Genomic DNA, 22,402 nt, shown 5'->3' on the forward strand with positions numbered 1-22,402 from the left:
ACAAAACCTCAAAGCACAAAGGAGCACTTCTATATACATTTGAATGGAAAGAGGGAGTAGAAAGGAACCGTGGTTTAGTGAAAAAAAAAATTGCTCAGCTACAGCTCTGATTCTTGGAAATGCTTGTTTTTCAACAGCGTGTCAGTAGTGATTTAGAGTCTGACACTTAGCTGATGTAAATCAGTGTAGCTCCTTCACCGCAGCTGATTTATGCTACCTGAAGATCTGGCCCCATATTTTCTTTTGTGTGCATGTTTGCCAAAAGACAATTTTTTCACTGCTTCTTCTCTTTTGCTCGAAAATGAAACTGCAGGCTCTTTTTTTTGTATAAGAAAACAACAAACCATGTTGTCTCGAGCACTGAGATTTGATTTTTCAGTGAAAAATTACTATGACATATTTCTAAGACATGGGCAAATGGGTGATAAAACTGTGGCCTTTTTCCCAACCCTGCCTTTCCAGGTAAAGGCTGTGCTCGTCCAGAGACAAATTTGCTCCCGAGGGCTTGAATCTGATGTCTTCTATGCTGGGAAAATGCAGCGGCATGAAGCACCCATTGAACTTGGTGCAATTTTGCCCAGAGGAATGTGAAATGTGGGATCAGAGCAGCAGTTTTCAGCCACGGTTTTATCAACACTCTGGCACGGGGCTGGCACATTATGTAGAAACATGAGATAGGGCTCCTATAACCACAGCTAGCTTGGCTCATGGGCTCAATTCTTACCTGTACATGGACCTGGGCAGGGCTAAGGAGAAAGCCTAGGAGCAAACAAGTGTCGAGTAGGTTAGGGAGCAGCGTACCTCTTCTGCGAGCGGGGGAAGAAGTTGTCGAGGGGAAGATTTGCTGCCTGGGAGGCTGGGGAGGGAGGAGGAGGCCTGCAGCCTCAGCTTCGGAAACCTTTCTGGAAGGATAGGTGCCAGGCTGGAGAACCGCCGGCACTACAACAGGAAACACAGGAGATTAAAGGGACTATACCAGAGGAATCCCACCAGCCCTGAGGTTTGCTCCCAGCTCACCCAGAGCCCAGGCGTCCTCCCAGCAGCAGCTCTGGAACAGGGAAGCTGCAGTCAGAGGGAGGGAGAAGCTGTCTCTAATGTCTGTTAAATAAAAAAAATAAATAAATAAAAAAAAAAAAAGGAAAAAAGAGAGATTATGAGCAATTACACATTTACAATGCCAGTCAAAGAAGCTAATGTATCTCCTGCTGAAGTGGCCAGCATGAGAGCTGTGCTAGATGAGATAAGCAGCAAAAATGTACGTTTCTTACTTAAACTAAAAGCTTAGAGGGTACAATAAAACACTGCAGTTCCACCCTGGCTTTAATGAATGGATTTTCCCCTCTTGCACACTGACATACATTTGATATAGTTATTTATCCTATATATTTCTTGCGGCATATTTCCCAGGAGACCTTGTTTATCTCTCTCATAAGTACATGATGGATGTATGGTGCTTTGGATAAATGGTGTCACAATCAGATATTTTTATGGATATAGGCAAACTGGGTTATTAACAAAGGAAGGGCAGCGAGGAACCAGTACGCAACAGAAAATAGCAAATGATTGATGACAATACACCTGAGGTTGCAAGGTGCAGGCTCCAGATAACCAGCTGACAGGAGAGGAGATAAGGGCTGTTTCCTACCTCGGGGTCAATGTCACGCTGAGTGCCCAAACGCCTGCGTCCCTTCGAGCCTGCGATTTTACAGCAGCCGAGGATTGCCCACCAGGAGCAGCTCTGAAATTGTCGCCTCCCTTTTCGTCCAGCGCTAATGCAGAGGCACGGGAAGGAAGAAAACATCAGGTCCTACACAAACCAAAAGAAATGCCAGGTCCTGGAGGATCTGGGGGAGGCTGGCATTTGTTGTGGGGCTGCAATGTGCCCAGCACAGTGGGACCTGGAGTCCTGCACTACTGATAGGTAAAGCACAAATGTCCATAATGGTAATAATTGCTATCTGCATCTCTAGTGCTGTTGATTTACGCAAGCATGAGGGTGTTAAAATGAGGTATAAAAGGAAGACAGATCTGCAGGTGTAATTTGCCTTGTAAGCTGGTGGGTTTTTGGGTGCTTACTGGGTTCTGCAGCAAGCACAGCAGAACCCCAAGCTGGCAATGTGGGGACTGCTAACACCTCCACAAGGACTCCCCAGATTGCTTCCAACAACCTCTCTCTGTCTCTGTGTCTATTAGTTTCTCTGTAAAGCAGATTTCTGTTCTGTATGCCCTCAGGGGCCTGGGTGAGGATGCCAGGAGCACTGATATTGTCACTGAGCTCTCTGGCCCCACCACTACAAGGGCTGGCGGGTAGGCCGCGTGGGTAGGCCGCTGCAGCCAGTAACACAATACAGGGAGGAACAGCTACATTCACCTGACAGGGAGGAATAGGAACATGGGAATTGATTTAGCAACCCTGTGGCTACAACACAGGGTTACAAGACCCCAGTCACTCAGCCTAGACCATGTCCCAGCCTCACAGGTCAATGTAAAGTGTCTACCTGAGAGGAAAAGACAGGGAACATGTGAATCCCGGCTGGAAACCAGGCTGACTGACCCTTTCCTGATGATTTTGGGGGCAGCAGGAGCTGAGATGGTTTTGTGCTGGGAAAGTTGGATGTGGTAGTTACAGCTGACCCAAAATACCATTTCTGGAGCTTCCTAAGCCATGCTGACTACGACGAGTGAAGCACTGGTTTTTACACATAGCAGCAGCGTGGTGTTAACTGCAGATCTGTAGTGAGACACAGGTGACAAAACTCACAACACAGGACTACTGCAGGTTTAAAGAAGCCCATATTGAGATGACACATTTGTACCAGGGTAGGAATGCAATAAGGGGTGCAGTAAAGCCCATTGAGACAAGAGCCTTAGCCAGGGAAATGGGCTTAACCAGTGCAGAACATGCACACGTCGTGTCTGCAGCCTTCTCCTGCTTTCATACCTGGGTTGTTAATGCAAACTTGCACAGAAAGTGGAAGTGAGAAACACCAATAAAAGATAGTACCAAAATTTAATGTGTACCAAAATGAAACAATAAAAGTTTCAGCATAGTACCTTTTATTACCCTCCAGGTCATAATAAATCATTAGTTAGTTAAATCTAAGCACAACATCACAAGGACAAGATAAAGTTATGTCCTTTATGGGAGGCTTCCAGAGCCTACAGGCTCAATGTGCAACCACCCCTGAAATCATACCTCAGGTAGACTATCCTGCTCATCTTGAAGACCGTCAAATCTTTTCTCTCTTCCTCCAAAAAAAAAAACAAACCACCAAACCACACCAAACCAACCAACCAACCAACCAAACAAAACACAATACAGTAAAACAACCAAACCCAACCCCAAATATCCAAACCCAGGCACTGCCATTTCAAAAAATCTGGGCTTTTCTGATCAGGGAGAGCCTTCAGGTTGCTGTATTTGACTCTTTCACTGCTCGTGGCAGCAGTGGACAGATGCACCATGACCATGTGTCAGAGTGCTTTCTCCACCTTGATGGTCAGGAAAGGTGGTCAAATTTACAAAAGCAGCTCTAGTCATCTGAGAAAGTTTCTTAATCAGATCACATCAACGCTTCTCAACAAGGGCAAGCAACTGCACTGCAGTGCACATTCTCACAGGCACCCATGAACCAAACCAAGCTGGTGATCAGGGTTCTCTCTTGCGCAGCTTTTGCAGTGCCTCTTTAAAAAGCATTGACAAATACTGCATATAGCATAAGCAGTGACCTTATTGACCATGACCCTGAATGAAGCTTTTCTATCACACAAAAGATATAAGGGTTACACAATAGATAAGGGAAATGTTTTGGGTTGGCAGCTCAATTACGTAGCCCATTATGACTACAGATCGTGCTTATTTTACATATGCACATGTGCAATGTGCTCTTCCTTTCTTAAAGCTGTCACAGAAACCTTGTCGATAAGTGTGGAGGCGGCATGAGGGCTAAAACTAAATGCATGTTCCATTGTTCGGATGTCAGAGAGCCTGAGTCGCTCTTAGAAGAAGTGCATTTAGACAACGTCAGTCTGAGAGAAGAGAAACTGGTGATACCAACCCATCATCACCAGCACTGCTAAAAGCCCTTGGAAGAGCGTTTGACCTTGCTGATGTTAGAAGCCTCGCAACATTTAGGAGAAACTTTGCACTGGTTGCACTATTTTCCCCAAACAAAGCTGTCTTTAGTTATTTTACAGCATGCCCCAACAAATGTCTTTGCAAAAGCCATTAAGCACCAATGAGGTTGTAGGAGGGAAGTCCCTGGAACAATCCCTCTCAGGTGAGTCATGGAACCACACGCAGCATTCAGGACAAGTTCCTCTTTTGTTTGACTCAGCTTGTGATGCATGGCTTCAGGGACAGTAACAAAGGGCAAACCATTCGTTTTGCTTTGACTTTTTTCATAGCAAACTCCCTCCATCTCAGATGTCCTAACCTGAGAGGACTAGCAATGCAACTACTGAAATACAGCCTTTCCCCATCCCAGAAGCACCCCTCTGTCCTCCCCCTGCATCCCAAAGAACCAGAGCATCTGAGTGGACTGGGGTGCATGTGAGCCTCAGTGTGCCTGCTCTACTTCAGCAACGCGCAGGAGGAAGCTCGCCTCTGCAGTAAGAATACAACTGCTATTCAGTCGTATAACAATGCCTTGGCGTCACCAGACTGCTTCACAATTTGGTTTTCACTCCTTCAAGACAATTTCTGGTATGACAGACAATTTAAGTTAAATACAATAAGTAGGGAAACTGGTGTAGTGAGGCACAGCGGCTTTAAATGTCATGCTAGATACTATTGTGCTCATTGAGATTTAGACTTTAATATGCTGTATTTTGCTCCACATGACACAGCTGTCTTCACAGAAGCTGCATATTAGTGCACATTCTGGCACACGTAAGATCAAATAGTCTTTTCTTATCTCAAAGAAACATTCAAAAATAAAAGAAACTTAAACTCTACAGCTACTAAATAAGGCAGGAGATCGAGCTCGTCCCAATTAGCCCATTGCAATAGAGACACAGAACAGCATTAAGAACAGTAAGCACATTCAGTTGCATGGGACAACTGAAAAGCATGCCCAAAGGTGTGGTACTCCCAAAGCCTTCTGAAATTTTTCCAACTTCAACGCACGTGGATGAGACCCATAAGCACAGAGAAGCCAACTTAGCAAGCCAGTCAGGTAACGTCTTCCCACTCAGTCTGCAACCTGCTCATCGTTTTTGTGCGAGTTCTTAATGATTCCCTCTAGCAATTAACTGTTTCAGCATCTGGCCCTGAGCATGACGAACCCCCGTTTTGTGGCGCAGGGTTGTTGCACTGTCGTTTCCGTGTTCGTTGACCTCCTGAGCATGGAGACCAGCTGGCCCAGCAACCCCAATTTCCACTAATAGCAGTATCTGAAAACGAAAGAACAAGCCAGAAAGGAGTGTCAGAATAAAGCAGCTCTTTCCAAGGGGAGAGCTGTCAGCTTCCATGAATCATATATAAATACAAACAGCTCCGCCCCATCCATACCAACAACAACATACTTGAGTCATTAACAATGAGTGATTGTTTTAAAGACATTTAATTCTCTGTTCAGCATTCCTCGTGTTTGTTCTAACTAACCTTCATTCAGCAAGGACAAGAAAAAAGCATCAATTAACTTTATATTTTGTTGTTGGGTGTTTCCCTCCCTGACCTAGTCCAAGCCCTGCTAAGAAGAGCACTAAATGGTCAGCCACATTTTGAGGTACCAGGGACAATGTTAGCGTGTTCTTCTTCGGTGAACAACAGCTTGAATATTCAGCTTTCTACCCACTGCTTTGCCTATTACAATGTCTTCTTCTGGACCCTGAGCATGTGAGTGACATAAATTCAGCATCCTAAGAATCACAGAGCCGAACACAGAAGCAACACATAAAAGAAGGAAAGGGGAGTGGGAAAAGAAGTTGTATGTTGACAAGCGGATGGATGCAGTCTTTGGGAGGGTTGGATGTGATTATGTGTGCAGTAAACAGACTGGAAAAAGGTGTAAGTGATTCCACGGTTTCAGGCTGAATGGACTGGCTTAGAAACACCTACAAAATTGACCCTCTGCTTGGTGAAATCTCGGCTTAAAATGTATTTCAGCCTGGCTTGGTTAGGACACAGTCATGCAGAATGAGAACTGGCTACAAGACTGTAAACAAAGCACAGTGATAAATGCTGTGCATCAAATTGTGGGATGGTGCCAGAGCTCTGGGTGCCTGAGATCTGGGATTATTTAGCATCTAAATTAATGAGCTGGAAGAAGTAAACAAAATGATTAAAGTCACAGATCATCCTAAACTAGAAGGAGTTAAGAACATCAGTCAGAAGACAGCAGTGACACAAAGTGACCAAGAAGCATTAGTAAATGCTTCAAAACAACATAATAAGATTTTAAGATTAAAATGCATGGTAGCATATCTAGAGGAAAACAGTCTGCAACATAGTGGCTGTATCAAAGGGGAAAAGTTAGGGAACAGAACTGCTGGAGGAGCCCCGAGGCTTGCCATGGGTTGTAAATTAGGCAGGAGTTCCTATTTTGATATAATTGCAAGGTGGGTGGGGGTGGCTTGGAACTGCAGAAGCAAAGCCACTTTTGGGTGAGCACCAAGAAATTCAGAATTTTAGAAGAGAGCAGGCAAAGGGTATCCGTCACTTCTGCAGGACCCCAACCTCTTATGCATGGGGCTGGACAGCCAGCAGCAGGGCTGGGGGCCGCTTACCTCTCCTGTTGGTGATCTCACAGGCAGTGCCACGGTAGCCAAGGGGACACAAGCACTCACACTCTGTCCCTGAAAGCAAGCAGAGATGTTGAGATTACAGACTTCATTTCAAGTCTCGTTTCCCTGCAGACACCCAGTCCTTTTCAGTCCTCTCCTGGGAGGAAGAAATTACATCAGCATTTTTCTCTGTTGGTGGAAGTATAAATTAGCAATAAAGCAGGGAAGCTGAGAGTATGCCCCACTTGCCTCTCCAGCAAGTCCCCTGCCCCTCTCCAGAGATGTCCTGGCAGTGTTGGGAGGGGATCAAACTGTTTGCAGTGGGTGAGGAAGGGTTTGTGCAGGAGGGACACCTGCATAACCCCACTTGAGCTTCCCAGGGCCACAGTATGCTTCCTTCCCACAGCTGGACCCAGGATGAGAGCTCCCACCTCAGAAAGTAACGGGCATTGAAAGCCTCTCCTTGAGAAGATCCTAAATGAAATGCTAACCTGACTTAGATCCTGAGAAGTTATTTAAACAAGGGTAATCATGAGACAAATCCTCTAAGTGCTACAATCATCTAGCTGGTACCTGAAGCAATTGTTTCTGCATCAGGCACATTCAGATGATAACAACCCTCATCAGGACTTCTGCGGATGCAGATTGGAATTAGGCACTTGAAAAAAATGGTCCCTTTGTTAGAAGCTCTCATCACATCATATATCTCTGTTTAGGCAGTGTGGTTTTCATTCAATTTGATTATTTTTCCCCTTCATTTTTAAATCACAGTCTGCTTACAAAGGAGGACAGCTTCTTATTAGAAATGGGGGGAGGTGATGGTGATAACTGTGCTTGGCACTTATGTGGTGCTTTTCATCTTCAGAACACTTTTACAAACACTAATTAATGCTAAGACAGTAGTCACTTCTCCAGGATGATGGAAGCAATCTTAAAAGCAAAGGAGAAGACATCAAGTTGTTGCTTTTTTTAAACACATAATTGAAAGGGGATCAAATTTTTCCATGGAACTGATACAGATGATCACTCCCATTAAAAAGGTGCATTCTGTGACTCTACTGTGTTTACTAAATTGTGTCACTCTACAAATAGACTGTTTTCTAAAAAAGCTATTTTATTTCTTTTTTATTACCTGGTAGAGAAATGACAGCAGTAACTAAAGAGCAGATTACTCGCTAAGCTTCCTCCCTCCCCACAAATTCCCTGCTCCTTGCTCTTAGAAGCCAGAGAAGAGGTGTGAAATCCTCCTACCTTTCATAAAGGGGGTCCCATTGCCCTGGCATGGAGCGCAGCGACAGGAACTGGTCTCCAGCTGAAACTCATCAAGAGCCCGTCGCAGATTTTCTTTTATTGTGATTGCATTAGCGAAGTCAGTTGGAGTCACCAGCTGGTACAGCGGCTGCACCTAGAGGGAGGGCAGGAGCTGCACTCATTTTGTTGTTCAAGATGGTGTGAGCAACGCATGGCTCCATGGAAGCACAGCTGGGGAGGGAAATGAAGGCCTTGTGGCACGTGCTCCAGGTTTCTCATTAGTGTTTCATTCAACCTAGTGAACAGCAGCAGCAGGAATCCTTGCAGGAGTCCTCCCCTTGGTTTACAGCACCAAAGGCACTGCAAACGCACAAGGAGATTCAACAGCCACACAGTTGAAAAACAGGCAAAGCTTCAGTTTCATTCAATGCTTTCTTACCGTTTTCTTCATTTTAACATTTTGAGACCAGATTTGATCAAATCTACTTTTCCTGGATGCTCTCTCACTCCAATTTGAAAAGGACCCCCCCAAACCCACCCATAGAAATCTTCTTCATTCCTCACACAGCTGCACAGCACAGCCATGGGCATTCACATTGCACTTTCAGCACAACCACTTCTGCGTTTCAAGGCTGATTTCTCTGCTTATGAAGCCAAGATAAGGGTTTCCACTACCTTCAAAAGGGAGAGGATTGTGATCTTCAAATACAAGCACCACATATAAGGCCAGTGGTGGAAGATAAGAGTGCAAGGTGCAGTGAACATGCTGTAGGACACAAGGAGGCTTTGTCCTTCTTATTCCTTTTTCTGAGAAGGAGGGGAAGTTAAGGTATCCCTATATATCGGCAGTCATCTGCTAAAGCCAGAGGGATGATGCTGGTGCCTCTCCTCAGACGACACATCCCAGATTCCCATCTTTGCTGTAGGGATACTTTTTACTGAATTCAGTAAGCATGAATGGTCCCTATGCTGCTGTTAAGAGTCTCAAACTGCTAGAAATAGGAGGTTTTAATAAAGAATGCTCATTTCCTGCTGCTGTACATTCCCTCTTCATCAATTATCTGTGATCCATACTTTGCTTTTTGAATTCAGATCATACATACGAGGAAATACACTAAGAGTGACCTGCCAAGGCCCTTCTGCAGTTGATTTATGAACTGATTTGCTTCGGTTTTCCCTAACTAAGCATTCCTGGGCTGACTCTGCTGGTATGTTTGATCTTCAAACCCCACAGGGATTCTGGTATGGAAATGAGGGATCACAGACACCAAATCCAAATTACATCCATCTGGGGTTTTCACTGGGCAGCCTGGCCACTGATGCCAAGCCAGACAAAGGATGCCACAATTGGTTGTGGGAGAACTTTCTGGAAATGGGATCTGTGCAGAGCGTTGTGCTCACATTGTCTCCTGCTGGGAAACTTCCCAGCGCATTTCTGAAGCTCTGTCCACTGTGCACCAGGGACACGGGAAAGAAAAATGCACTGCAGCAAGTACTGGAAGGGCACTGGCAGTATTTCCAGATTACTGATATTTTCTTTGCTTCAGACAGCTGAGAATTCACTTTTTTTTTTTTTTAACAGTCAGAATTTTCAATGAGAAACAAATTCCTGCTACAAATATCAATATTTTTGCCTAAAATTAATTTCACAACGAAGACCAATAATAATAACAAAACCTATTTCCACCTCTGACAGTCCAAACTCCTGCTTTAAAAGGATGTTTTCCTCTACCTATGGTATTCAATCAATATTCACTCAGAAGGAGCTTATTTTGACATTAAAAACAATGAGGCAGAATCGTTACATGCTTCTGCTCACTTTTCACTTTTACAGCACTTCGCATTTCTAAAACTCTTTAGGGTCAAAAACCCTTGACCCTTCAAAACCCGGGGCATGTTTTTATTTAGCTAATCTGCACAAACATCCAAACATGTATGGTGAACTTCTTGACCTCCTGAACCAGAGAGAATCGTTGCCAAATAGTCACTGCTACTCATGGAAGACAAGAAATTTCAAGCAAAAGAAGTCCTTATAAAATATATGCTGACAAGTGATACACTGGTAAAAGAGAAAGTGGAAATTCTTACCTGCTAGGTGGGCAATAAGCAATCACATCGGCATGGACAAGTTACGAAGGGTAAAAGCTGTTTACTTCATTTCCTTTCAGCTATACCACACTTTTTAATGCATCACAACTTTGATTTCCTGATCACCCATTCTCAGAGCAACGATGCTACACCATATAGTTCTATCAGTTGCCCTAGAAATTGCCCTTTTTTTAAAAAAAAATCACATTTTTTCAAACACAGAGCTCTCTGAGGCACTCAGCTAAGTGAGGCTGAACGAAGCAAAGCATACAGTACCTTCAGCTGTATGATTTCAGGGTTGTACTGTACAGCATCTCCCCAATCCTGCATTAGCGTGGCAGTCGGCAGGCTTTTGTAGGCCAGTGCAGTAATGTGTTCGCTTGCTCCACCACGAACGAGGGCAATGAAATCTTCAACGTACTGCTTTTTGGCGGTGCTGACTGCAAAAAAAATGCATTCAGAAAGCAGTCAGCTTTGCACAGGTATTTCTTTGGGGACTGAAATGGGACATAAGCTCACAGCAAAGCACCTCTGGAAATGACCCATCCCACTGAGAGAAGGCAAAGGAGAAAGGCCACGGTTGCTTCACACCTGCAGCCTGGTTTCCTACGCTGTGTGTCCTGTTCCTCTCCTGCTGCCTTGCAGCAATACCCCCAATCCTCCTGTCCTTTATACGTGCCCCCTCAATTTCTTCCCTCGGGTGGCCAGCTGTAATGCTTGGAAGTTCTTCCACAGCCTGAAGCTTCTCTCCACCACGATGGAAGAAAAGATTTTTCACTGTGACATAGGCTAGAAATGAAATCACCAAAGTGTTTCTTGCTTACCTCCGATCTCATTTAAAAGGGCATTACAGCCTTCTACGTTTATTCCAAGACTCAAGCGGACACCTTTAATAGTTCCACCAATTTTAAAGCCATGCTGTGCGCATTTCTGGACATCGCTCAAAGTATAACCTTAAATAAACAGCAAAAGATTGCAGTGTTTTAATAAAATAGCTCCTTTTTTATGTCCTTATATGCAGAAAATGTAAGTTGATACATGATTTTTCTTTGGTAAAAAAGATGAAGCCTTCTTTGGGATAATTAACAGATCTCATGGTCTTCCCACACATCTGATACTGGGGCTGATCCAGTACAGCCCTTACTAATGCTTATAGTCCATATGCAGTTAAGGTAGGAACCATTGTTTTATGACATCCTGGCACAGCATAGGTACAATCAGTCCTCTCTACTGCCATCTTTCCCACAGATGAGGGAGCACTACTACCCTGAGCTCTACTACAGGCTCCTGATCTAGTTCTGCAGATACTGCCAGGCAGCATTTGCAAACAACATGCAAATGCAAACAACAATATACATTAGTTCAACACAAGTTTGCTCGTGATGGACCCACGCCAACGTCTGAGAAATTGCTGTTTTTTTGAATATCTGAAATCTGAATCTGAAGTCTGTCTCTCTGGGCCATACCTGCTACAGCACAAGCTAGCACATTCCTAGCCAGCAGAAGAGCAAACAGACCAAGTGCCGCACAAAGCAGAGTCCACTAAATGCTTTCACAAATAGACAGCGAAGGCAGTTCCTCGCTCCCATGCCAATGAATAAATAAGAGAGTGCAGCTATTGATTAATGTCACACAGCTCTCTCTACCCTACACAACAATCATCATTTCTTGCAAAAAAGGAAGCCAGAGTCAAAGAGCAAGAGCAGTGTCAGGCACAAGAGTCACCCAGCAAATTATTTACTGTTTCCTACATGCTGGAAAAGCTCTCGAGGCTAAAGGTGTTTCAAAACTGCCATTTGAAAGGCAATGGAAAAAGAACTTAGGCGAAGGCTTTCAAAGCTAACAAAGGCATTAAGCTACATGACTCTCATTCATCTCAACATCGTGTCAGCCCCCTGAATGGGTAGTCTAAAACACTTGCCCCAGGGCCCTTTTTGTGAACTGGCAGCACCCACAGCTTGAGAGCTCTACGAAGCCCACCATGCTGAGCATTCTTTGAAAACCAGGTGCTTTATTCACTGCCATGAAACACTGCTACTCCTGTATTTCCTACGGGCTGTCTTTGAGATGTTGTTGGCTCCTTCTTCCACAGCCTCTCTTTTCTGTCCTCAGATCTGAACCATCACTGGGTGCCTGGAGAGGGATTTTCCCACTGAAAAGTCGGGTCTGGCCTTTTCACAAGCTTCATATGCACGTACCTGCCTTTTGGAGCTCATTACTGTTCAAGACTAAAGTATACTCGTAGATGCCACCGATGGTAGCCTCGGTGATGTAGTGTGTCCCGTAGTCTCTGTACAGCTCTCTGTACTCCCCGTAGCTGTACTCCAGTGGGAGCTGATGGAGTCTCTGCAGGAACTCGTAATGCAGCATCAGGGCTTGGGGCTTCAGCTTGTAAGTGGCAACAGTCAGCTCAGAACGGGCATGAATGAATTTGCTGGACTACGTGGCATACAGAAACACAGGAGAATCCAGAAGTGAGCATTGTCGTTCTTGCCACAACGTGTAGGTATTTGCCATTACATAGTTATACTGGTCAGCACTTATCAATTTAACAATTTTCAACTGGAAATATTTTAATTTAGTAAAACCAAGCCTTTTAGTAGTAAAGTTTCTGAAAATCAGGATTCTGACAAGTACTGGAGAGAGGAGAAGGACAAAAGGGGGACACCCAATACAAAGAGGTGACGGCTCAGGTGTTCAACTTCAACAAGGGAAAAGCCAGGTTCAAGACTCTGCTCTGACAGATGCAAGGACACAAACAGCATCCCAACAGAGTGCTCTACCTGTAATACTGTTGACCAGCCTTTGCTTCCACAGACTTTCTCCTGAAAAAGCTGAACAACTGAAATCATGATGATTTATACATGAGTCAGTAATTCTCTGGCTGATCCAAATTAATATTTATATTTGTCTTACACAGAATATGCTATCACCAAAACTCCATGGAAAGAGGAAAACACAAACACTTGCACACATGCGCATTTGTATGTATTTGTGTAAATATGTGTGTGTGGGTATATATTATATCTCCCCTTTCTGGCATAAATGTCAGGAGCTGAGGTCTTTTGTTATGTCCAAAGAATTTGTGTCCAGTTTGGGCCAGCGGGAACACCACATAAAAGGCATTTCAACATAGAACTCTGTAGCTTAAATAATAAAATAAGGACTTTGTACAGGGTTTCTTTCTGGATATCTACTGCAAATGCTTCTCATATACCTCTGATCTTGTCATGGGAAATGTCACTTTGCAGGAAGCAAATGCAAGTTTAATAGCAACAAGGAATACTCTGCCATTGCTGAGCGCACTGTATACTGAGGGGAGAGACATAGATCAGCAGTACTATTAAACCACTGACAACAGCTAGGTTTGTTTACAGCAATAACAGATGAAAAGAAGAAATCAAATGATGTTGCACACTACCTTAGAATGAATCTCATAAAGCAGTCCTAGGAGTTATAGATTAAAGCATCTCCAGCCAGCTTAAAGTGTGCATCAGATCACAGCTGTGACCACATCTCTGAAGATGAGGCTGGAACTGACTGTGCCATCCATATTTTGTGGTGTGTGTGTCCTTATCTGATGAATGATGTATTCAGCAGATAGATCACATCAACTGAAGTAAAATGGCATGTGTTAGTCTATAATTAAACCTACAGAAGGCCTGCTAGCAGTTTTCATTCCATGTTATTGTCAAGGCTGCCTACAGCAGAATAGCTTGGCTTCGCTTTTTGCATTATCATTTACCCAGGTGACAGCTCCTGCCTTGCTGAACCCACCTAAACGAGGAATGGCCCTTCATGTGTGACATGCTATCCTGTAGCGAACACACAGACAACAGCTGTCCACACCACAGAGTGTTTTCTGGACTGTTTACAGGTGCAGAAATCCTGGAACTGCAGAAAATCCTATTTGCCCCTTTTTTCACCCAACATTTCTCCATTACTCAGTGTAACCCACCCATGGGGCAGGGGGAACCCTGGACTCCTGGGTTCTTTAGCTAAACCCCAGTTTTACCTGTACAGATTGCCTCTGCTGGTTGCACCCACGTGGACACCCTGCTCAGTGTCCCATTTGTCCATCTCCCACCAGCAAGTTTACTGCAGGGAGGGGAGGCCATTTGCACCTGCTTCTTAGTTTCATTTTTTGCAAGTGATTTCACCCCAAACACCCAAGTGTGGATACCCAGCAGTAGACTGGACAGACTGTACATGATTGTGGCTAATTTTAAAGGTTGGCAGCCTGGTTCCTGGCAGGTCTGTGAATAGAAAAGCTCCTGGGTGCTGCAAACACAAACCAAGGTGTTGTGGCTTTATAAATACTTGACCAATACAAACTGCAAAATCCAATCAGGGGGAAAGATTTCATTCATCCTAGTTATGGCTGCTGACCTGACGATGGGGATGAAATCAACAGACACACAAATACAGAAAACGTGTTAGCAGAGAATTAAGTGGAGCAGTGCTTACTGTTGAAGAAAAGCTTTTCATCCTTTGAATGAACTTCTTGAACCTGTTGTCATTTTGACTGTAACCAATTTCAAACAGTCCAAGTATATTTATACTGAAGCTGAAGCTAGACTGAGAAACTTTTTGCCTGAGGACATTTCTTTCATAACTTGAGTAGGAGTCATATTCAGTCATCGTAAATTCATATTTGCCTTTGGTCTAAACAGAAAGCAAAAACAACACATTTTAATTCCTGCGTAGTGATCGTATACCTGAAGCATGGAAAGGGAGAACAGATACAAATGTACTTGTGAATTAATGCTTGCACTTTGAAGATGAAAAGCTTTGTATAATTGCAAAGCATTACTATTATTAACACTACTACTTCAAGAATACCTGATTTACAGCAGCAGGGAAGCTACTATCTCCTCCATACTGCAAGGACCTTGGGCCTTTACTGAATATGTCAATCTTATGCAAAGAAGGCGAAACATAGGCAGCAATGGAAGTAGAAACCCTGAGAGGAAAAGGTTTCCTAATGGACAACAGTCAAAAAGGCCTAGGCTTTGCAGTGGGAAGGTTCAAGGGAACTTTGCCATCTATTCCAGTGCACACAGATCTTAATATAAAGGCACCGTTCCAAGTCCATCTACTGCATGGGTTATTACCCTAAAAGTAGGGCTAAACTCAGTCTCATCCCATTTGATTGCATGAGTTTTGAAATTCCTTAAAAATAATTTAGTAATGAAACTTGATCAGTATTTTGCACTGAATGTATTGGAATATACTTATGTATGCTTAGCTGCAGAAGAATCTGACACGTACCTCTGGCACATAGCTTTCTACATTGTATGGTTTTCTGAATCTTGTGTCCACAATATAATGGGGAGAACATCCCCCAGCATAGTACCTGTGATCAAGAACTAATCCTTCCAAGTTTTTAGTGAAGATATTTAACCTGTATATGAAGCATAACAGCAAAATATTAAATTTATCATCGATTTAGGGGTACACATCAAATGGGTTGGGAGAGAAAGGCAAAAGGGTTTTGTGTTTGGCTGACAGCTCTTTGTTGCGTACTTCTTTATCCTGAAATCCCAACAGAAAACTCTGTCTCTTCCACTGTTTGATCAGCCCAAACCCTCCAAAAAACCTCAATGCCTAACGAACAAACAAAAGACAGAGACAAATTTTGACACTTTGCTGAATATGATATCAATTACAGAAAGGCAGTTTTATCTACCCAACTAGGAATAACACTGGGAGAATTATGCCTATGTCATCAGTCCAGACTAATTTTTAATTGACATTTTCTATGTTCTAGTTTATCAGTCATAATCTTTGCTGTGTTGGTCAACCACAGGTCAGTGGACAAGAAGTAAAAATAGTCAGGGAATAAGATCGAGGTAGCCAAGCAATCCTTTAGCAGCTCCTTGAAGTCACCGGGAAGCTTTACTTTGACTACAAGAGATGAAGGACAGCGACCTGTGCCCAGGAAGGGTGCAGCACTGCAACCTTTTTCATGGAGTAATTTAACCAGGCTCACTGCTTTTCCCACTGCTGCTGGTGGGTTAGTTGCAGTAAAAACCTTTCTGTTACTGTCAGGACAGCCTAACAGCACCCCTGTGGCACACAGCTGAGGACATGCTACTCATCTCCAAAATTCATCACCAAATAGTAATGAGTCATTAGAGGACGCCCCCCCTCCCCCCAAAAAATAAGTTACTATAGTCCATGTTGTGTTCCCATTACTGTTCCAGGCCTCTGCTAGACCTGCCTCTCCTTGTTTTGGGGAGAGAAACTTGCATGATAATGACACCGAAGCTGTAAAATATTAACTCTAATTTTAGAACAAACTGAGAAGGAGCGAAGTCCACTAAAAGCAAATTACTGAGCAATTGTAGCTTCAAAGAGATGAGAGGCATGTTCCTATAATTGTCCAACATTATTTTAAATTTTGATTAAACTCAGAAGTACAAAGCATTAGCAATGACATGAACAGCAGCCATATCTCCTGAAAGTAAGTAGGAAATTATCATTTTCCCACAATGTTTTTCTTTCTTTTTTTTTTTTTTAAGTAAAAAGCATTTTTTTTCCTGCAGAATTTAAAAAAAAAAAAAGACTTTTCACACAGTATGATCTTACAGAAAGTTGCCACAGTCTTAGCCAGTAAAGCTGAATGAGTTCAGATGTGGATTTGAATCCGCACAAAGCTGGGGCTTGCTAACATGCAAGCAATAAAACAATACACTGTGCAACAATACAACTCCATAGACTGGTTCAGATTTTAGGCAACCCAAGATGCTGGTTTAAGACACTTGTGCAAAAAAAAAAAAAAAGGAACACTGAATCTCTCTCACTGATTGATTTAATTGCAAATACCTGTAGACACAAGGGAAGTGTTTGGTGTTTACACTTCTCTTTTCACTCCCCAGGTTTTGGCAATACAAAGAGCACACTCCAGCTCTCGCAGTAGCCATTTGCAGGCTGAGCTGATGCACTCTGCAGGGTGCACATGTACTCCTGGGTACACCTGGGACTTTACTCACCATGTCTCTCCCAGAAAGACTCACACAACACACAGTCAATAAGGATTTTCCCACAGGGCTTTGGATCAGGACTCCAAAGGCTGTGTGACTGTAACTCCTGGATACAGCAATGGCTACAGCTTTTCTTGGGTCAGTGCTTGTGGCTGAAGCCATTACCCTTATATAAAACGTCTCATGAAGATCACGGACTTACCCTTTTGCCAGATTCTCTATTCCCCAGTATTGCTCCATCTTCCGGTCACATTTCTGAAACACTTTTTTGCAGTTTTTTTCATCTGACTGGTCTCCGCAGTCATCATCCCCATTACAAAGCAGCCTCCGCATAATGCATCTCCCTAGGTTGCAATATGTACATTACTCAGAAAACAATCTATTGTCATGCTTCGTGGTAATAGTGCAAAATCACAGTCCCCCAGCTCAGAGTCTAGAAGAAAAATAGAAGACTCTTGTAATATATGGTTCAAAATTACCTGGAAAATATTTCATAGAATCATAGAATCGTTCAGGTTGAAAAAGACCTTTAAGATTATCAAGTTCAACTGTTAACCTAGCACTGTCAAGTCTACCACCAAACCATGTCCCCATTCACCACATCTTTGAAATATGTCCAGGGATGGTGGCTCAACCACTTCCATGAGCCTCTGATTTTTAATCACCAAATTCCATTTACTCAATTTTGCTCAAAACTTTCAAAATCTTATAATGACTTTTTCAATCTAAGGTTAAAAAAATCAACAACAAAAAAAGTATAAAAAAAGGTTAGAATATTTTATGAAAAAAAACATTACGTTGGAGATTGCTCTGCAGACAGGATGTGGTATTACTTTTTTTTTTCTCTTCCCATGTCCATCATTACTGAATTCTTGTTTTTCAATCTCATCAGAACACACACTTTGGGTACAAGACTGGATCAGCAGTTCCTCTCCTTTACCCCTGAGCAGCAAAATGGAGCCCAGCAGCTTTGCCCCATCTCCTGTACTGACCTCCCCTCTGCCACAGTGCGCTGCTCCCTGCACTCTTCCTCCCCACTGCCAGGAAGCAGGCACAAAGCAGAGGCTGTCCAAATTCTGGACATGGCTAACACCTGCCTTGCTTTCCCACACTCTTTGGAGAGTCCCCGACCAATTAGTCATTCACATGGACGGAGAGAAAGGCCACATGGACCACCATAATAACTTGTTGTGCTCTTGGGTATGCGATGCTTGGTACGTGTTCTCCTGTTGCCATCGTAACCACCTGTGCTACAGATTTTACTGATATAACTAGCTTTTAACTTCTATTTGGATTTTTTTTTTGGAGATTTTAAAGACATGCTTTAGACTGGCAGATGTTGACTATTATAGAGTCACTCAAAATCACTGATGCAAACACACCACAAGCATGGATGGGCCAGGATCAACATCTGGCATCTCTTTAGCCTGGCAAACTCACGTAGAAGAAGAAAGTTGAGTGTGGTGATGTCAGAGATGTCACCATGCAGTGAATCCTTACCTGTAACTGCACATACAAAACCTTCACATCTGACTTTATTTCTGCAAGGATTATTCGTAATACAGTCTTCAGTTTCTTTGTCAGAGTAATCACAAGGCTCTCCGTTGAACTGAGAAGGTTGTTCCAGGCGGGCAAACCTGTACTGTGATGAAATAACAGAATATTGACTGGAGCGTACAGAAATTGTGAATTTTATGGTTCCCTAGTTCAAAAACAAACTTTGTGCTGGGGAGATCTAAGAGCAGAGTGATTAAAAAAAAGTGTAGGCAAAGAAGCGTGACACTGCTAACACACTTCATTTCAAATGTTTCTGATCTGGGACAGTTTAAATTTTACTAAGTAAGGTCTGAGAGTTGGAAGGGATAATGGAAAGTTTGCTTTTATATGACAGTTTGTTTAAATGTGCCTGACAGGGGAGTGCGGGCATTTGCAAGAGTAAGGAAGGATTCAGTTACATCTCCTCTCTTTCAATTAGTGCTGGTAACGACATCCCTTGTTATTTTCTGTCAATGTATTTACTTGGCCCTCTATATCATTAGGGATTTTTTTTCCGCCCACAACACTGCTGTGAAGCAGTCAATTACTCCGTCCAATATGTTAGCCCTCCTTTTTTTTTTTTTCCCCCCAGCTTTTAAGATTAACTATTTGATACAAAGCTTCACTCTTCCCAACTCACATCACTGGTTATTCCTGGTAAAGCCTGGGAACACTTCTCCAGCTTGTTAGCAGAGCTCCGTCTAGCAACGAAGATTTTGCTGTTCATGCTACTGGGGTCATTACCTTCATCTGATGGGCTTCACTGGTAGGGAATGTTTGTTGGCAGACAACAAAAAGCATCTTAATCCCGAGAGGCACCGATTGTCCCCACGTCCTACAGGGGACCATCAGTGGGACGATGCCTTCTCAGGCTTTGTGCCTTGGCCACAAGCACTCACCCTTTTCTTCTGGCAGGGATCGCACTTGCTCCACGACGACCAGGTGGAGAGGATGCAGTCACGTGGCTGCGGCACATCCCCTGCGGACCGGGGCCGCCTGCTGTTGGCCACGCTGCTGTTGGTGCTGCCCAGCCCCAGGGGCTCCTTACCAACACTGCATTCAACAACACGAGAGCTTCAGCGGGTGAAAACAACGAGGCCAGAACAACCCGGCCTCTGCCTGTGCAAAACTACATGCCGAAGAGGATTAACGTCTGTTAGACTGCACCACATGGGAAACATAACCCTCATCCCAGCAGCCTGGGCATCATCTCAAGCTGCTTGAGCCCTACAAAATAACCCAGAAAAGTGGCCAGCAGGAAAATCTGCACCACCCGCTCCTGCCCTTGTCCCCCTGCTCTTGCTGTACCCAGTCCCTGGCTGCTGTACGCGATGAATAGCTCCAGGGCCAGGCACCCCACAACAAACACCAGCTGCAATGCAAAGGACGGCTTACACACACTCCGTATTTTTGAAAACCAGGCTTAAGTGCCTCCCTTTGCCAAGCAGGTGATTTTTTTCTCAAGCTGGGCAAAACTATTATCTATTCTCAGTTCTCAATAGAGTCATTAACCCATTAATCCCATTCATCCCAGTGATGAATCTGAACCCCAAGCGTGAGCCTCCACTCTTCTGCCCCACCAGTTGGAGACAACTGTCTCCAAGGTTTCCATGATGCTGCAGCCAAAATGTTGCCTTCTCTTTCAGCAGGTTCACTATTTCTGATTAAATCCTCGTTTCAGACAAATGCTTCCTTGTAGCACCTAATCTAAGTAGGAAAGCTCAAATAAAATATTGACAGTGAGTTTCTTTTCATACCACTTTGACAACCAAACTACCTCTGCTGTGTTCCCAGCTCCTCCACCAACACAAGGAATAGCACCAGCTGAAGCTGTATGATTTACTGCCTGACAAGGGGCTCTCATTACTGCATATTAAAAAATCACATGGAATAAAGGAATTACAAAAACTCATCAGCTCACTGAGGCATGAATTCAGAGCTCAAAGTTCAGAGAACAGTGGAAAAATGCAGTTAGACCGTAAGTATTACAGACACTGATCGACTGCAGCCCCTTGAAAGAGCAAAATCTATTAAGCTGATAGAGAAAGAAACAAGTATCAGGCAGATTTTTGCCATTTATGTACTCAAAGAAAATGAAACCTCTTCCTTCTAGCACACTTTTGGGCAGCTGGCACATCAGGAGGTTAAACGTTGCAAACACAACTCTCCATTACAATGCGACCGGGGCAATTTGTCGTACCAGATTTATCAGATGGGATTACTTTTCCCAAGTCAGACACAACGCACTACGTTAGCTTCCAAACAATGTCTTTATCCTATTCATTAGAAACACAGAAATAGCTCAAGACAGCAATTATGCCCCATAGAAAGTAAAAGCAGACAGTCGGTGCTGATTTTCCCAGTTTTATCATATCACCCCAAGGACATCCCTTCAGAGAAGTTCACTTACCCAAAGCAATGAACATTTAGGAAGCCGAGTATGGCACAAAGCAGCAGCAGTTTGACGGGGTACAGAGCAAACGCTGTCTGTACTGTACTCATCATGCCAATGTACTGTCAGTGATTCAAAACCACCACCGCTCCACTCCCAGTCTGCAGGAGGATTTGAAAACGGTTCGAGCAGAAAAGGACGAACTGCTGGCTTGTTGGATTTCCACACAGTAAACAGCAGATGACCCACCACCTGGCAAATCTGCAAGGTAAACTTTGTAATTGTTAACACACAGCTTTCTGCAGGCAAGTGGGAAGAAAGCAGAGATCCGTCCCGAAGCAATTTACACTTTCATTTGCAATGCTCCTTTCAAGAGGCAGAAATAAATGAATATTTCAACAAATGAATTACTCAAGTCTTGGCAAAAGGGAAGCAGTAAGTGAACCAAAGCCAGCTCTCTAGGAGTAGACTGTGAAATCATCCATCTATTTCTGCTTTTAATGCCTGTTTGTCTCCCGGAGGAAGGCTGGGCAGTTCCTCTGCCTGCACACAGATCCCGGGCGCTAACTCTCGCCGGGGCTTGGGCCTTTCCCCAAAATGCCCAAAGCCCTGAGGCCACGGGCACAAGACCTGACGGGGTATTGACCTATGTGGGCATAAACAGGGCAGGGAATTCACCAAGGGCTGCCTCCCAGCAGCTCAGTCATGCTTTCAGAGGCAGATCGGGATCCTCAAAACCTTACTGAGTATTTCTTCAGTTGCTTGTTGAGGCACAGGCCCGCTGCTTCTCAATTTGGGTATGGCTCTCTTTGAGTCTTGAGACACAAAGGCCTTCCTCTTCAACCTACCACAAGCATTTTGGAGGGTAAAAGTTCTCCAAATCTGCATTTCCCTGTGCAAAATGATGTATATCGTTGTTTTCCCAGCCTCCCTCTGGCTGAACAAGCAGAGGGGTTCTCTGAGGAGACGCGGCCCTGCCCTGCGGCCTAAGCACCACAGTCTCTTGCCCTGGGCCAAGAATCTGATTGCTCCGATGACAAAAGGAATAAATTCATTATAAATTGCTCATTACGGGAATGATGGATGCTGTACATAAAATTAATCATATTCACTGACACAAACCCAAACCAACCTCGGTGTAATGACCTGGACAAGTGTGGCACCTTTTAAATGTGTTGTACTCACCTCACAGATGGTACCATCTCTGAAAAAGAAGTAACTGGCTGCTGCGTTTTTAGTTTGGCAACTTGATGATAACCATTTAACACAGAGAAGCACATTAACTCATACATTAACAAAATCCAGTAGGAATTTGACCAGAACAGGAGGATTGTTGTTCAGGCAGCCGGTTTCTCAGAGTGTTACTGAACACAGTCAGTGACTAGCTGCCCTTTCATCTCCGGACATGAAGGACAAACTATTA

General features: G+C 43.8%; 1 protein-coding gene across 1 annotated transcript; it reads right to left on the bottom strand.

The window, feature by feature from the left end:
* Window positions 1-2,916: 2,916 nt before the first annotated feature.
* C8B (complement C8 beta chain) lies at window positions 2,917-21,259 on the bottom strand. Its single transcript, XM_040565828.1, has 12 exons — window positions 20,998-21,259; window positions 19,487-19,640; window positions 18,552-18,693; window positions 17,254-17,395; window positions 15,337-15,469; window positions 14,533-14,730; window positions 12,264-12,504; window positions 10,890-11,018; window positions 10,342-10,505; window positions 7,978-8,131; window positions 6,730-6,798; window positions 2,917-5,394 (listed from the first exon to the last, which is right to left on the bottom strand). The coding sequence occupies exons 1-12, from the start codon at window positions 21,090-21,092 to the stop codon at window positions 5,243-5,245; spliced, it is 1,773 nt and encodes a 590-aa protein (XP_040421762.1). The 5' UTR covers window positions 21,093-21,259; the 3' UTR covers window positions 2,917-5,242.
* Window positions 21,260-22,402: the final 1,143 nt, after the last annotated feature.

This window comes from Cygnus olor, chromosome 8 (assembly GCF_009769625.2).
Source record: "Cygnus olor isolate bCygOlo1 chromosome 8, bCygOlo1.pri.v2, whole genome shotgun sequence".
NCBI lineage: Eukaryota > Metazoa > Chordata > Aves > Anseriformes > Anatidae > Cygnus > Cygnus olor.

What these genes read in the sequence shown, in the direction of transcription:
- C8B (XM_040565828.1), bottom strand. Translation starts at nt 21,092, where the DNA reads ATGATGAGTACAGTACAGACAGCGTTTGCTCTGTACCCCGTCAAACTG. An exon ending in TAGAAAGCTATGTGCCAGAG is followed by an intron (nt 14,731 to 15,336) that starts GTACGTGTCAGA and finishes CTTTCTGTTTAG; the next exon opens with ACCAAAGGCAAATATGAATT. An exon ending in CCTTTTAAATGAGATCGGAG is followed by an intron (nt 10,506 to 10,889) that starts GTAAGCAAGAAA and finishes TTTTTTTTGCAG; the next exon opens with TCAGCACCGCCAAAAAGCAG.